Source organism: Epinephelus lanceolatus, chromosome 1, assembly GCF_041903045.1.
Source record: "Epinephelus lanceolatus isolate andai-2023 chromosome 1, ASM4190304v1, whole genome shotgun sequence".
Taxonomy (NCBI): domain Eukaryota; kingdom Metazoa; phylum Chordata; class Actinopteri; order Perciformes; family Serranidae; genus Epinephelus; species Epinephelus lanceolatus.
The window spans coordinates 47,991,126-48,006,257 of record NC_135734.1 but is presented as its reverse complement, the minus strand read 5'-3'; the positions used below and the strand labels follow the sequence as shown (position 1 = coordinate 48,006,257).

Here is a 15,132-nt window from a genome sequence, read left to right as displayed (position 1 = left end):
TAACAAGTTCGTTTCAATCTCACTCCCTCTTGACTTTAGCTTTTTTTTTTACTTTCCTCACTTCTGTTTTTCGTCTCTGAGCTGAACTGCCAGTCAGAGTGACTTCATTCACTGATAGGCTCGCTATCGTAGACACTGATTCATCATGCTGAATCTACTAAAAGAAAACACGGTGGGACACACCATGCTGATTAAGGCGAAAGATGCTCACCAACAACCCAACATCTTCCTTTGGAAAATAACAAAATGAAGGTTAAATTCTCCGATCAGTTGCATTTACATTACATAATTCAATATCCGAGTTAAGTAAATGTACACGGTATGATAACTGTCAATTTTGATTTCACAGTATGCCTTGAACCTGGAACACTGCTGCAACCCTATCCCTCTCTCTGACCTCTCTCTTCTTGTCTTTCAGGAGCAGAGGAGAAGATTCTGGAAAGTTTCAGGAAGGTCTACAGTCCAGACGCCATGGACTTCCAGCTGCAGGCCATGATTCAGGCAGCTGGTAAACTGGTGCTGATTGACAAGCTGCTGCCCAAACTGCTGGCCGGGGGACACAAAGTCCTGGTCTTCTCCCAGATGGTGCGCTGTCTGGACATCATGGAGGACTACCTCATACAAAGACGGTGAGGAGGGGTTACACAAACAGAATGGAGATTTAGGAGAGATAAACAAAGCATGTGAATAAAAATATCCGTCAGAAAGGAGAAGGCTATAAAGATACATTTATTACGCTTGACATCATAAAGGCATTTCTGTGTGTTCTTCAGCTACACATACGAACGTATTGACGGTCGCGTGCGAGGGAACCTGCGGCAGGCGGCCATTGACAGGTTCTGCAAACCCGACTCAGACCGCTTCGTTTTCCTGCTGTGCACCAGAGCCGGTGGGCTGGGAATCAACCTGACAGCTGCAGACACCTGCATCATCTTTGACTCCGACTGGAACCCTCAGAATGACCTGCAGGTGAGCAGAGAGCTTGAAGAGATGACATTATATTCTGTTACATCACATACAGGTGGATGACGTCAGTTTTATCAATACATACTGTAGTTCTGCTGAAGAGACGAGACTGTCAGAGGTTAAACAACCCATTTGTGCTTGGTGGAAGTGTTCTCGGGACTTACCTAAAAAAAAGTGAAAAATAAGTTTTCCGGGGCACTGAGTAGCTCACCTGGTAGAGCAGGCGCCCTGTTTACAAAGGCTATCTCTTTGCCACAGCAGCTGTGGATTTGATTCTAATCTGCAGCCCTTTGCTGCATGTCTTCTCTGTCATCCTGTAAATCCACAACAACAAGCTTTTGCTTCCATGTTAACAATATTTTTCATATATGTATTAAAGCTTTGTAACCCCAGTCAGGTTGGCTCACATCACATGTTCAAATAACACACCTACACTGTGCAAATGCATCCAATACCATTCTAATGTCTGACTGCGTTCACATTCACGATGCATTATACTGTTTTTATGCTGAACATCTGTCTCTGACTCGTTCCACATCAGGCCCAGGCACGCTGCCACCGGATTGGTCAGAGCAAAGCAGTTAAAGTCTACAGGCTGATCACGAGGAACTCATACGAGAGGGAAATGTTTGACAAAGCCAGTCTGAAGCTGGGATTGGACAAAGCTGTCCTCCAAGACATCAACCGCAAGGGAAGCCTCAACGGGGTAAGAGAGTCTCATTGGACGCCGTCAGGCTGTTGAATGTTACATTTAGAGATTCGCCAATTTATTGGGTAAACATCAGCATCAGCCGATATTCGCTTCGTTGGCGAATAAGATGACATTCACTGATAACAGAGGCTGATGTTTTTCTGTTGTATCGCATCAATTTTACACCGGCTAAAAAGCAGGGCTTGAGACAAACGTTGTCGTGTCGTCCGGGGGGACAATAGAAATCGTGTTTGGGATGAACAGATCCTCCCAGGGACAAAAGAACACAGTAAACTCACCATTGATGTGTCAGCATATGTTTCCCTGACAACGCCACATGGTAAACAACAAATGGCCGAAAGAGGTCGCATTGAATAACATTATGATGCTTTCAATCTCTGTTCAATAAAAATTAATATTGGGCAAGGGTAAATGCTATAGTTCTCATCATGTGTTCAAACGTTAATTTGTAAATTTTAGTTTTTAGGTGAGAATCGTTTTTCAAATACAGTTTTTTTTAAAGGAGAAATTTGTTGGATGTTCACATCAATCCCTAGTTATAATGTATGTAAGATTCTTTGAGGGATTTGGTCAGTGTCACAATGTTCCAGTTGTACGTTGGTCAGATATAAATCGAAGAAAAATTCTTGGGGTTGTCTGTTACTACAGGTGCAGCAGCTTTCTAAGCTAGAAGTGGAGGATTTGTTGAAAAAAGGAGCGTACGGAGCACTGATGGACGAAGAAGACGAGGGCTCCAAGTTCTGTGAAGAAGACATTGATCAGATACTGCAGAGACGAACTCAGACCATCACCATCCAGTCTGAAGGGAAAGGCTCCACGTTCGCAAAGGTAGAAATTCTGAAACATTAAGTAAAAATAATCCATTCACAAAACCCCAACGACTACAACACATCGATCTAACAACAAGCTGATCAGAAAGGCCAGTGACATTGTGGGGATGGAGCTGGACCCTTTGACAGCAGTGTCAGACAGGAGGATGCTGTCAAAGGTGCGGGCGATACTTCAGCATGGCTCTCACCCTCTCCACAACGCTCTGGTCGAACAGAGGAGCACCTTCAGCCAGAGACTGATTGCTCCTAAATGCACCACTGAGCGCCACAGGAAGTCATTCTTACCTGTGGCCATTAAACTGTACAACTCCTCCCTCTGATGATCGGACTCATTTGGCTTTTTATAAAACAAAACACACAATATAATTACTCATTCTTATTTCATCTATAACGCTACAACCATTTCATTGTATATTGTATATATTTCAGATTGTCTACTTTACTATTTTATTATTTATTTTATTTTATTGTCTACTTTAATATTTTATTTTATTTTAATGTCTACTTTAATATTTTATTTTATTTTATTTTAATGTCTACTTTAATATTTTATTTTATTTATTTCATTGTCTATTTTAGTATTTTATTTATATCTTCATCTTTATCTCTTGTTTCCATTCGTGCTGTATTTCTATTTCTACTTTGCACGGAGCATTGAAACAAAAACAATTTCCCCCCGGGGATTAATAAAGTATTCTGAATCTGAATCTGAATAATGAAGGAAAAGGGTGTAATGTTATCGAGAAAATGACAGCACAAGATGTTTAATACATTGTACATCATATGTATACATTGATGTGACCTTGTAGATGTATATTTCAATATTTCTTAAATTAGATGGACAGTTGGTATTGTGGCTTCAAATGGTGATTTATCTTGTCCCTTAGTCTAAATCCTGTTTCAGACGCCTTTTGGAGGACACACTGAATACTTTGAATATTTTGGCATGAAGATCAAATGCGAGGATACGAAAAACATTATAGCTTCAGTCAAAACATTTGGTTGAACGCCATCATCTGTCAAAACCCAGTTAACATCAACCAGAATCTGACTCTATTTTTTCTATTTTTTTGTCACTGATTCCTTCTGTTTTTCTTTCCTCAGGCCAGTTTCATCTCATCTGGTAACAGAACAGACATTTCTCTGGACGACCCCAACTTCTGGCAGAAATGGGCCAAAATCGCTGAGGTGGAGATCGACTCCAAATCAGAGAAGGTACAGAGAGATGGAAGGAAGAACAGATTTAAGAATGAGAGCCGTAGAGGAGGAAAGTCTTAAGTGCTATATTGTAGGAAACTGGATTTGCTTGAGTTTCTTAAAGACGTTTGACCTTTTATCCAAGAGTCCTTCAGTTCTGTACTCAAGACGCCTCTTGAATGAGAGGTGAAACCTGTGATATAACGCTGAAGATTACCATGAACTGGATGACTGAGCATCTTAACCAACGAGAGGAGGAAAGGAGCAAAAAGAAGTAGTGGGGTTTCAAAGAAAAGGGACAGAAAACAAGACGATGTAGAGTGCAGTCTGCACCAGGCGGCTGCGTTCAAGCTTCCCAAGCTGATTGCAGCCACTCTAGACAATTCTTGTAATTCCAGCGGCCGTGTTTCAAAAGATATCATATAATTATGAGGATAAATATATTTGAAGTAACTGAAACAAAGCCACAAATCTTTGATTGATGTCGTTCTTAACTGGACTTAGAATGATATTAACTTTGTCTGTAGGCGACAGCACAACAAAGCAGGAAACAACAACACAATTAAAAAAAATCAAAAATGAACCATTTAATTATATATGTCAAGGGAAAATGACCAAATCAACCAAGTCTACAAAATCAAGCAGGTGAAACGCTCTGTGGTGCCAAAGTGGTATGACGCCCTGCAGCAAACGGAACAAAACCAGGTGGAGAGTTGCGCCTGGTGGAACTGTCCCTCCTGGCTCCCTTACAGTCAAGATGGCAGTGAGGATAACAAAACGTGGACTAATTAATCAAGCAACGTGTCCGACTTTAGTAGATCATAACATATGGGGTGTGGAATTTATCTGCAGGTCCTTGGGTTCATAATGGGTCCAAACTTTTTTTTTATGGATGTCGGTTTTAGAGCAGAGACAAAGCCCAAAATGTGTCCTGCAACCAGTGGTAAAGCTTGTTGTTTTAAGCGGCCCCTACCGGTTGGTTAAGAGGAGTGAGGAGTCAGCAGTCAGTGACGATAGAAAACCATTTTTTAACAATTACGAATCACCACGACCTCTCAAGGTCCTTGAATATACAGTCACAAATGTGCACACAAACTATTAGGCTGATTGGTCCAGTAATTTGTGACATTAGCTGTGGACAAACAGATACACACAATTACATATTTACTCACATACTCACACACACACAAGCACATGCATGATTATAATAATGAAGGAGATAAAAAGAAGAAAGTGACAGAGAAGGGAGCAAAAAAATAGGACATTGAAGGGCAAACAGGACCAATAGTGAGCTTTAACTACTGAGCACGAGTAATGCCGTCTTGTAAAGGTAAGAAGAAGGAAGGATGAGAAAGTGAGATGAGGAACAACACAAGGCTTGGAAAGAAAAATGGATCTGTTCCAAGTTAGTGAACACAAAGATGGAGGGAGGGGAATTTAAGCTGAGCTCCCAAACTGGGAAAAGAGTAAACAAGGGCAGGATGGGAATGAGGATAAAGGAATCCCACTCTTCCTTCCCTTTTCCCTCCCCTCCCCTCCCCCTCTTAACAGATGGACTGCCTTAATGAATGAAGCAGATTGCACACTGAGCACTGCTACTGTCTTCATACCTCGTGTGTGTGTGTGGACCATGAGTCGTGCCTTGAATCCCTAATAATTCACACCCCCCAGCAAACAGAAGTCGTGTGTGTGTTGGTGTGTTTTTTTTTAGTCTCTCCTCAGGTGTCCTTCTCTTATGAATCCAACCAGAGGATAAAAACTTGGACAGCTTTCTCCTCACTTGCTTCATCTTGTCACTACAAAGTCTAGCTTTCACTGTTGTCTCTCTCATCCAGGAGTCCTTGGTGATCGACACGCCGCGGGTGAGGAAACAGACGCGCCACTACAACTCCTTTGAAGATGACGAGCTGATGGAGTTCTCAGAGCTGGACAGTGACTCAGAGGAGCGGCCGTGTCGGACTCGCCGCCTGGGCGAACGCACCCGGCGGTACCTCCGTGCAGAGTGCTTCCGGGTTGAGAAGAACCTGCTTATCTTCGGGTACGACATGAGACGTCATGGCTGCATATTTAAGGGCTGTACACATGCCGCGTCTTTAACCGTCTGGAAAGCAAGGGTTCTGGTGCTGGGTGCTACTCTGTGCCAACATTCAAGGGCGCAAAGGCAGGTTGTGTCTGAGGTTGCTGAGCTGGATAAAGGCTAAAGTGAACAGATATGTTTTTAGCTTTCTTTTAAAAATATTTAGCGAGCTAGCTTCCCTGATATCTATAGGTAGTGTGTTCCATAGTTTTGGGGCGTAATTGACAAAGGCTGCATCCCTGATCTTCTTCCGGCTGTTGATGGGAACCTCCAATAAACCAGCAGCAGAAGAGCGCGGTGTTCTTGGAGGCAAATAGTGAACAAGGGAGTTAGCAATGTAGCTCGGTCCCAGCCCATGCAGGGCTTTGTATACAAGGAGGAGGAGCTTAAAATCAATTTTAAATGTAACAGGAAGTCAGTGCAGAGCAGCTCAGACTGGCCTGATGTGCTCCTACCTCTTGGTTCTGGTTCATAGCTGAGCTGCAGAGTTTTGAATGAGCTGAAGTCTCTCTCTGTGGTTTTGAAGGTCTTGTACATTAAGTGTGAGTAGAAATGCTCTCAAGTTGACATCTGATTGCCGGCAGTACCTCGTCCTTGGACTGCGCAGCATAACAGAACAGAAAAATGACAAACCATGTTAAAAGCGACTCTTTCATTTCTCTCTTAACGCTCTGAACACACATCCCTCACTCCCAGCAGCCAGAGTCTTAAACCTTCTGGGATGACAGCAAACTGATGCTCAGTCCAATAAAAAGCTACCTGTGAGCGCATATATTTTTTTGTTTGCAAGGTTGGGGTGTTGCAAACATAAATGAGGCAAAATACACCAAGCAAACTTCACTGTGGTTTGAAGTGAAGACAATAAATTCTTTACTCTGTGATCAGACAGTTACTGTTTAATGTTTATCGCTGCTGTATTTATTTATTTCTACGTTGTTCCCTGTCTACATTTTCACTTCCCTCTCCATATTCACCACTGGGTCTCTCCAGCTGGGGTCGGTGGAAGGACATCCTAAATCACGGTCGATTCAAATGGCATCTGGCAGAGAGAGACATGGAGGTGATCTGTAGGTAAGTAGAGCAAGTCTTTTTATATAATTTTACTCTACAGAGATTCTGAAATGCCAGAATGATTTACAAGGAGTGCAACGATAAAAATGTCACGCAAGCAACAGGACACCAGGGTCAGCGCTGTAATATCCCAAAAATATACCTGCAAACATCACTGTTACGTGAACATAAAAACATGCAAATATTTTAAGATAATCTTTTCTGTTCTGCAGGGCTCTGCTGGTTTACTGCCTGAGACACTACAAAGGTGATGACAAGATCAAGAGCTTCATCTGGGATCTGATTACACCCACAAAGGAAGGCCAGGACCAGGCGCTGCTAAATCACTCTGGTTAGCATTTCACTCTTTACTTGCACTGTAATGTTAGTGGGGCTGTAACTGTTTGTGTATATGTACTGGGAACTATGGTGCTCAGGTCATGGTTCACTGCATGCAGAATAGACAGTATAGACTGATGCATGTAATGTGTAATGCAAGTGAAAAGCCGGTGCTGGAAGAACCTCCTGAGGGTTCCCGGTCAGCTACAGCGGTGGCGGAGAGTGAACTGTGTTTAAGACACGGACAGTGTGACAGTTTACCATTGTAGGGTCTGTGAGTGGGAACACATGAAGCATGCTAACTAGGGTGGAGCAGAGTATTCGGATTAAACGAGTATCCAGTACAGATAATTTAATTTTTACGAGGACACATATCGTATGAGTAGAATGTGTCAAAATCTGTACTTGTGATGACCTGTGATCAAATACGATCTGAAGAATGTTCTGTAAATAGTTCTCGAATTAATAATAACTATAGCAACTTCTGATCAAGCCATATTAGGTCCCACCCACGTTTGATTTAAACTCTCCCCGCTTCCTTCTTAAAGCCCGCCCACTCCGAGTACAAATAGGGACACAGATAATCTAGTTGTTTGAACAATTACAGATACAGATTAAGGTTGTTCTCGCTCATCCCTAATGCTAACGCACATCTGATGCCATCACCCAGATGTGCTGATCACTGGATTGATTGGTGTGTCTTTGACACTTACACTACTGTCTGTTCTAAGTAAATGAAAAGTAATGTATTCATTTATTTTTTCTCGCTGTACCAATCGTGCACTGAGCTGTCATTTTTGCGTACCGTTACACCAGTAAATGTTTGCCCATGTCGTTATACTCCACCACTGCAGTTAGCACTGAAAGAGTACTCCACAGTTTGAGCATTGTACTGCTATAACACAACATACAGTTAAGAAAAAGGATGAAAACTGATGCAGCAGAACCTGAGATCATCTTTTTATTATTCCACACCTGCAATCCACATGTCTAGATTACCCACAGTGCAGCAACCACCAAGAGTTCAGTCTGAGATTTGGTTGTGTGGCTAATTTAGCCTCTGACCACTAGACTCACCCTTCACTTCTTTGAACTCCACACCTTCAGGTTTTATTCGTTTTTAAACTTGTAGTCTTCAGAGCCAGCCGATGCTGACTCAGATGACATTTTCCAGATTTCCTCATAGCTCCCTCTGGAGCCACAAAAGTCCTGATACTATCATTGATGTGTAACACTGGTGGAGTTCTTCTCTACCACTTTCAGAATTATTTTACCTCAGAAGCTCCCACATTGTCTTGCGCTTCATTGGATGATGGCATGTGCTTCATATATACAAAATCCATGGCAATGCCCTCACTGTCCCAGGTTTATCAGCTCCTGTTCCTCGGGGTCGGAAGGGGAAGAAGCTGAAGAATCAGCTGAATGTTCCGGAGGTGAAGAACGCCGACTGGCTCGTCCACTGTAACCCTGAGGTGGTGCTGCAGGATGAGAGCTACAAGAAACACCTCAAACAACACTGCAACAAGTCAGTTTACAAATGACTCTACTAACTCTAATTAACAGGACTGAACTACAGTCTGCTGTTGTGTAACCTTGATGATGTAACAGATGAACTTTATCTGTGTGCTGCAACAAGTCTAAAGCCCAGCTCAGACCAAAGATTCCCAACGAGATGAAACAGTTTTAGAGTGTTGCAGAGAAAAGTTGCGGCGGTGTGAACTGGCCAGTCTGAGCTCGACTCAAGCCAGCTGATGGTGTCACCTGCCACTCAGCCGGTCACATTGCCAGCGGTTGGTTTAAGAATGCAAAACATGTCAGAGTAAGCCTCTACAGTAAAGAGTGACTCATGTTAGGTCAGCACCATGGTCTGTATTCAGTAATAAATACATAGATTACTTTTCTGATCACCAGAAGGGAAAAGGGGACACATACCTAGCGGTGCAGGAGCAGTGTCGATTCACAGTTTCGCCAATTTTTGTCTCTACGTTTGTTTGTTTGAGGCCAGAAGCCTCAATTCATGTCATTTTGCCTTGTTCATAAAAAAAACAAATCATCATGAATATATCCTTCCACCACATTCTGTAGACCTTGCTGTCGGCTTTTTGAAGCTGTATTGCCCGACGCCCAGAAACTGTCTTATAAACACTGCTGCACCCGGCTAAATAGAAGGGTCAATGAAAAGGGTAGAAAGAGACAAAGATCCCTCTGAGCACCATTTGAATAAGAAGAGAAGAAATCAGCAGTTGTTGGTGAAAGAAACTGGAAGCTTAGAATCAAAATGTGTGCAGATTTTAAATAGTAACAGCTTCCTGTTTCAGTGTCAAATGCACAATAATGCTTTCAACAGGCTGGAATTAAAAGACGTGTTGCTTTAGCAAAGCTCTTCTTCAGCGTGCACAGTTGAAACAGAAGGTTAGTCCAGGGTTAGTGCTGATGGAGTATCAGCTGAACGTACTATAAAGTGACGGATCACAGTCTAAACCAATTCAGTCTTATAACTGTAGGACCCAGTTACACTGTTGTGGTTCGATAATGGTCAAGACTCAGTTATGCTTTTCTGGACTGCAAAACAAATACAAAATCCAACAGTATTCTCCCATCATGCAACACTGTGGAGACATTCACGACATGCAAGTGTTAATCATCTAATTCTTCTTTTAGGGCCGAAACTGTTTCAGATGTAAACAAAACATTTGGTGTCTGAATTACAGTGTTATTCAAATCTCTTTTAAATCTTTTGAATGCCAGTGTAACTAGTTTAGTTTGTAATTTTTGAGCAGCTATTAGAGATGCTACAGATTGTATGAGAATGTCATCTTTTACTGTGGTGTATTTAAAAAGTACAACCTGTCTCCCTCCACAGGGTGCTACTGAGGGTGCGCATGTTGTACTACCTGAAGGTGGAGGTGTTGGGTGAGGCTGCCAATCAAGCTCTAGAGGGGATACCTGCCAGGTATGAAGCAGCCACCATGTTCTTCATATTAAAAATTAAACTTTGTTGGACTATTTGTTCAGATAGTTGGTTGATTTGTTTAACTGTCCCGACACTTGATGCAATATTTGGCCGGATGAGACTGAAAGCGCTCAGACGATCTGTCAAAGTGCCATTTGGAGTTGTGACAGAGTTTTTGTTTGCTTGTGTTTTCAGTGTCCTGACTCGACACTGACGTCACTGACTGACAGATTGATTATTTGCACGTGTGTCTGTTTGTGTTGACAGTAAACTTGAGGTGTCACTACCCGACATCGACTACATAGAGATTCCAGCTCCATGGTGGGATGCGGATGCTGACAAGTCTCTCCTCATAGGAGTCCACAAACACGGTGAGAGCCGCTGTCAACTTACGCGCCCATCATTTTTTGACATGAAAGGTTGCTGAGCACTGTTGTTTCAGTTTTTGGGAATTATTTTTCATGTTGTGATTTCAAAAGGAACTATTATGCTCATAATCAAGTTCATACTTGTATTTTGGGTTTCTACTATAACATGATAACATGTTTTAATGTTAAAAACCCACTATTTTCCTCATTCTGTGCTGGAATATTTGTATTCACTTTCTGTCTGAGATGCTCCATTTTAGCACCTGTCTCTGTAACCCCCCCCCCCCCTTCTAAAAAAAGCCCAGTCTGCTCTAACAGGTCAGCGTTTCAGGGTCTTCCACACCTCAGTGTCTCTGCATCGTCATCGTTGCAGCTGAGGAATGACTTTTTTTGGAATAATGTTATAGCAGCACGCCCTATTGTGAAAAATCACCAATTAAAGCTTCTAAACCAAGATCTTCACAATCAGACATGTTCCAGCAGGAATACGATGCAAAAATCGGAGAGAAAGTACCGACCAAGATTACAGAACAGTAACATGAATCTATCATAAGCTAATGACAGCTTGTAGCCAAAGCAGAAAAAACATTGAAACAGAATGTTCAGAATGGTCTGACGCCTGAGGTTTGGCTCAGAGGGATTACTTTACATATGCTTACCTCATTATTTGAAACTTTGGCAATGTGCAGAGTGGTGCAGGACTGAGTCCGTATTTTCTGCAATATTTCCAAACTGAAATACAATGGAAAAATCCCATTGGCATTTTGTCAAGGGCACCAGAGTGATGTTAACGTCCAGGTTGGTCCACAAATAAACATCATCCCTGCAGCACTGTATGGGTCGTCTTGAAAGATTTCTTAAGATACCCAACACTGTGACACACTGTGTTGGAAGAGTTGAGAGATTCACTCAAGGCACATCTATGGCATCTGGTGTTTATGTATGTGTAGTGTATTTGGCTCCTGATTCAACATCAGACCTTCATGGGACAATAAACCGTAATCTGGGTTTTGTGGGCGGGTGATCCACCACTATCATTTGCAAGGGAACACTCCACTGTGTCTGTGTTTTTAACGGGGTGTGTGTTTGCATTAACAGGCTATGAGCGGTACAACGCCATGCGTGCAGATTCAGACCTGTGTTTCCTGGAGAGAGTGGGAATGCCAGACGTCACAGCGCTGTCTGCTGAGCAGGGAGGAGGGGAGGGGGCCTCTGACATGGCTGACAGGTGAAGTGCTCACATGTTCACACACACACTGACACAAGTTAAAAGATTGTCCTCATGTATATAAACACACTTATCTCATAAATGGGTTTCTCCTGTTTCAAAATCATTTTGTTCCCTTTTTATTTCCACATCTATTTTTGTGTTTCATATTGTTAAGGAATAATGAATCAAAGTCTTAATGAAGGTCACACCATGACCTCCAGCATGCACTGGGGCAGTTTGAAGCAACGGAATGAGAGTCAGCACCTCTAAGTTTGAAACCATGGTGCGCTGCTGGAAACTGGTGGATTGCCCTCTCTGGGTATGGAGAGAGTTACTACCCCGAGCGAGGGAGTTTAAGTGTCTTGGGGTTTTGTTCACGATTGAGGGTAGAATTGAGCTTGAGATGGATTGGCGGTTTGCCGTGATGTCTGCAGTGATGCTGGTGCTCTGCCGGGCCGTCGTGGTGAAGAGACAGCTGAGATGGAAGGCGAAGCTTTTGGTTTACTGGTCCATCTATGTCCCAACCCTCACCTATGGCCATGAGCTCTGGGTAGTGACCGAAAGAATGAGGTCACGGATACAAGCGGCCGAAATGAGTTTTTCCGAAGGCTTAGAGATAGGGTGAGGAGCTCGGACATCTTGAGGGAGCTCGGAGTAGAGCTGCTGCTCCTTGGTGTCAAAAGGGGTCAGTTGAGGTCTTTCAGGCATCTAATCAGGATGTGTCTTAGGGGCCTCTCGTCAGAGGTGTTCTGGGCACGTCCAACAGCTATGGGAGGCCCTGGGGCAGACCCAAAACATGCTGGAGGGATTATTTATCTCGTCTGGTCTGGGAACGCCTCGGGGTCCCCCAGGAAGAGCTGGAAAGTGTTGCTGGGGAGAGAGACGTCTGGAATACTGGCTTCGGATAAGTGGTTGAAAATAGATGGATGGACATTTATACTTACCTGCAGTGCTTTAAAGGTCTTTAAAGGCATTAGATTTAAGTTTCAGATACCTGTCGACACCCTGCGTCACATGTAGTCGGGACAGGTACAGAAATTAGAAACCCTCAGGAGTCACTTCCACCTTCCACCATCCATTCTCTCTTTTACTCTCTGTAGTAGTGTTCACAGCAGCAGGTGCCAACACTGGTGCGAAAAACACATCCTGTCCTCTCCGATGTTTGTTTTTATCAACACTGCCACCTCTCCACCCCCACAACTGCTTTACATACCGAGTGCGAAGAACAATATTATAAACACAGAAATACATGCAGAGTGTGACATCAGGGTGCTAATTATACTGAAAACAATCAGACCATGTTTTAATGACGGCTGTGACGGGGCATTTCTATAGATGACAGACTGACACACACACACACACACACACACACACACACACACACAGCTGCAGGTGTATTTCCATAAAGTGTTTGATATTTGCCATAACCTACCACTGAACTCTAAAAGCTATATGGTTCTTCTGTCCTCACAAGACATATTTTCTGCTAGTTTCACTGTACTTGAGTCTTGCAAGAAGAGCCTATACTGACAAAAGCCAGAGAGGAATAATTGACAGAGAGAGTGCGCCAGAGAAAAGAGGAAAGCGTAGACAGAGCGTGGGAAATGTATTTTCCGGGTGCTGCTGCTCCGGCTGACAGCAGCGCTATGAAGATGAGACGCACGCATTTGAACGTGAAGCTTTGATCCTCTTCCTGGAGGTAATTGAAGTTGTCATTCGCTTTATTACCTGTTCAACCTGAAGCTGTTCCCAGCTGAGCACAGCGACTGTGCGGCAGGAAGATCTTCTGGTATCAAAATATTAACTCAGCAGGCTTCCAGCACAGGTTTGAAACAGGATGAGGAGAAATAAATAAATATATGCAGAAGGGAGACGTCTGTGCACACAGAGGCCGCGGCGCAGTAAACGTGGCCCCTCAAAATCTGCATAAAATGTTCACAGGAAGTTTTTCACATTTCTTCTGTGATATCTTCAGTGTGTCCACACGACAGCACAGCACTGAAGGTATGGAAGACAAACTTTGTATTTATGAAGCTTAAAAGTTTTGGAAGGTAGAGTCTTTTTACAGAAGAAAAGTCAAGTCTTTTTAGAATTGTTCACACTTTAGTTGTAGAGTGACTTTTATTTCACTTTTGCACATGCTGTTTGTCCAGGGCAGTTCTTTTCAGAGCTCCAACACAGCAGTTTGCAGCTTTTTTAAAGGTCATGTGAGGTCACGGACCCCAATTTGATCAGATTTCACCTCAAGAACCTCCATCTGAAAACAATATGAGTGTTAGATATACTGTAGGGCTGCACCTAGCCATTATTTTTTCATCCATTTATCAAACAGTTATTTTTTAAATTAGTCAGTTAATTAAATTCATTTTAAATTAGTCAATTTAGACTAAAGACTAATTTATAGATTATTCCAAGGATTATTTTCCTATTACTTGATTATATAACAGTTTACCCCCAAATAAATATTAGAATCTCACCTCAATATTTAATATTTTATTGAGTCATCTTGACTTAGAAACAATGAGAAGTTCTTCTTCTTCTTCTTCTTCTTCTGCTTCTCCTCCTCCTCTCCCTCCTTCTTCTTCTTCTTCTTCTCCTTCTATTTCTTCTTCTCCCTTCTTCTTCTTCTTCCTCTTCTTCTTCTTCTTCTCCTTCTTCTTCTTCTTCTCCTCCTATTTCTTCTTCTCCTTCTTCTTCTCATTCTTCTTCTTCTTTTCCTTCTCCTCCTCTCCCTCCTCCTTCTTCTCTTCCATAGCTGGGAAGTAGATATAATTTAGTGTTTTTAAGTTATATACCTTGTGTTTATTTAACCTTTAAATATTAATGTACCTCTGATATTCCTCAATAAATAGGGAAATAATATGACATCCTGTTTCTAAGTTAACATAACTGAGAAACATGATGTCATGTTATTTCCCTGCTGTGTTGTGTTTTAATTCCTGTCATTTTCTGTTATGATAATATAGTAATTTTTCATTAAGGCAGAATCACATGGAGGCTGTTTGTGTTTTTCTTTTCCATCCTTTCATTCTTACGTTTCCTGCGGTGCATGGAGATGTGCTGTCATGTTCAGGTGCTTTGTTTTTGGTTTAAAAACTTTTCCTCTTTACATATTTTGGTGCCTCAGGAAATGTTTCCTCCATGCTGTTTCTAACACATAACAACAGTTGCACAGCGAGCGCTCGTCTCTGATTTAATCTGCTTTCTTTACATCTGATCACATTTTTTATGGCTCATATTCTGGCAGGCGTTTTCGTTGCATCTCCGCATCAGAACAGCGTTCTCTTGTTCTGTTTTCTGTTCTCTGACATGTTTTATCTTCAGTCAAACATCAAGGAAACTCAGTTTGTCATAGAGTGTGCCTTTACTCTCCACGTTTCCTGTCCCATTTAATTCTAACCTCACACATGTTGCCTTCAGTTGTACAAGA

The 15,132-nt window shown here is 42.4% G+C and overlaps 1 protein-coding gene across 6 annotated transcripts in view; it reads left to right on the top strand.

Annotated features, from left to right (window-relative positions):
• Positions 1-15,132, top strand: part of chd6 (chromodomain helicase DNA binding protein 6) — a 160,643-nt gene that overhangs the window by 119,825 nt on the left and 25,686 nt on the right. For all 6 annotated transcript variants that reach the window (XM_078171507.1, XM_078171509.1, XM_078171518.1 and 3 more), the window contains exons 18-29: positions 419-629; positions 774-969; positions 1,508-1,672; positions 2,327-2,506; positions 3,613-3,723; positions 5,541-5,743; positions 6,773-6,853; positions 7,066-7,184; positions 8,537-8,696; positions 10,035-10,124; positions 10,392-10,495; positions 11,591-11,720. In XM_078171507.1, coding sequence (XP_078027633.1) covers positions 419-629; positions 774-969; positions 1,508-1,672; positions 2,327-2,506; positions 3,613-3,723; positions 5,541-5,743; positions 6,773-6,853; positions 7,066-7,184; positions 8,537-8,696; positions 10,035-10,124; positions 10,392-10,495; positions 11,591-11,720 — 1,750 coding nt within the window. The remainder of the gene's footprint in view (positions 1-418; positions 630-773; positions 970-1,507; positions 1,673-2,326; positions 2,507-3,612; positions 3,724-5,540; positions 5,744-6,772; positions 6,854-7,065; positions 7,185-8,536; positions 8,697-10,034; positions 10,125-10,391; positions 10,496-11,590; positions 11,721-15,132) is intronic.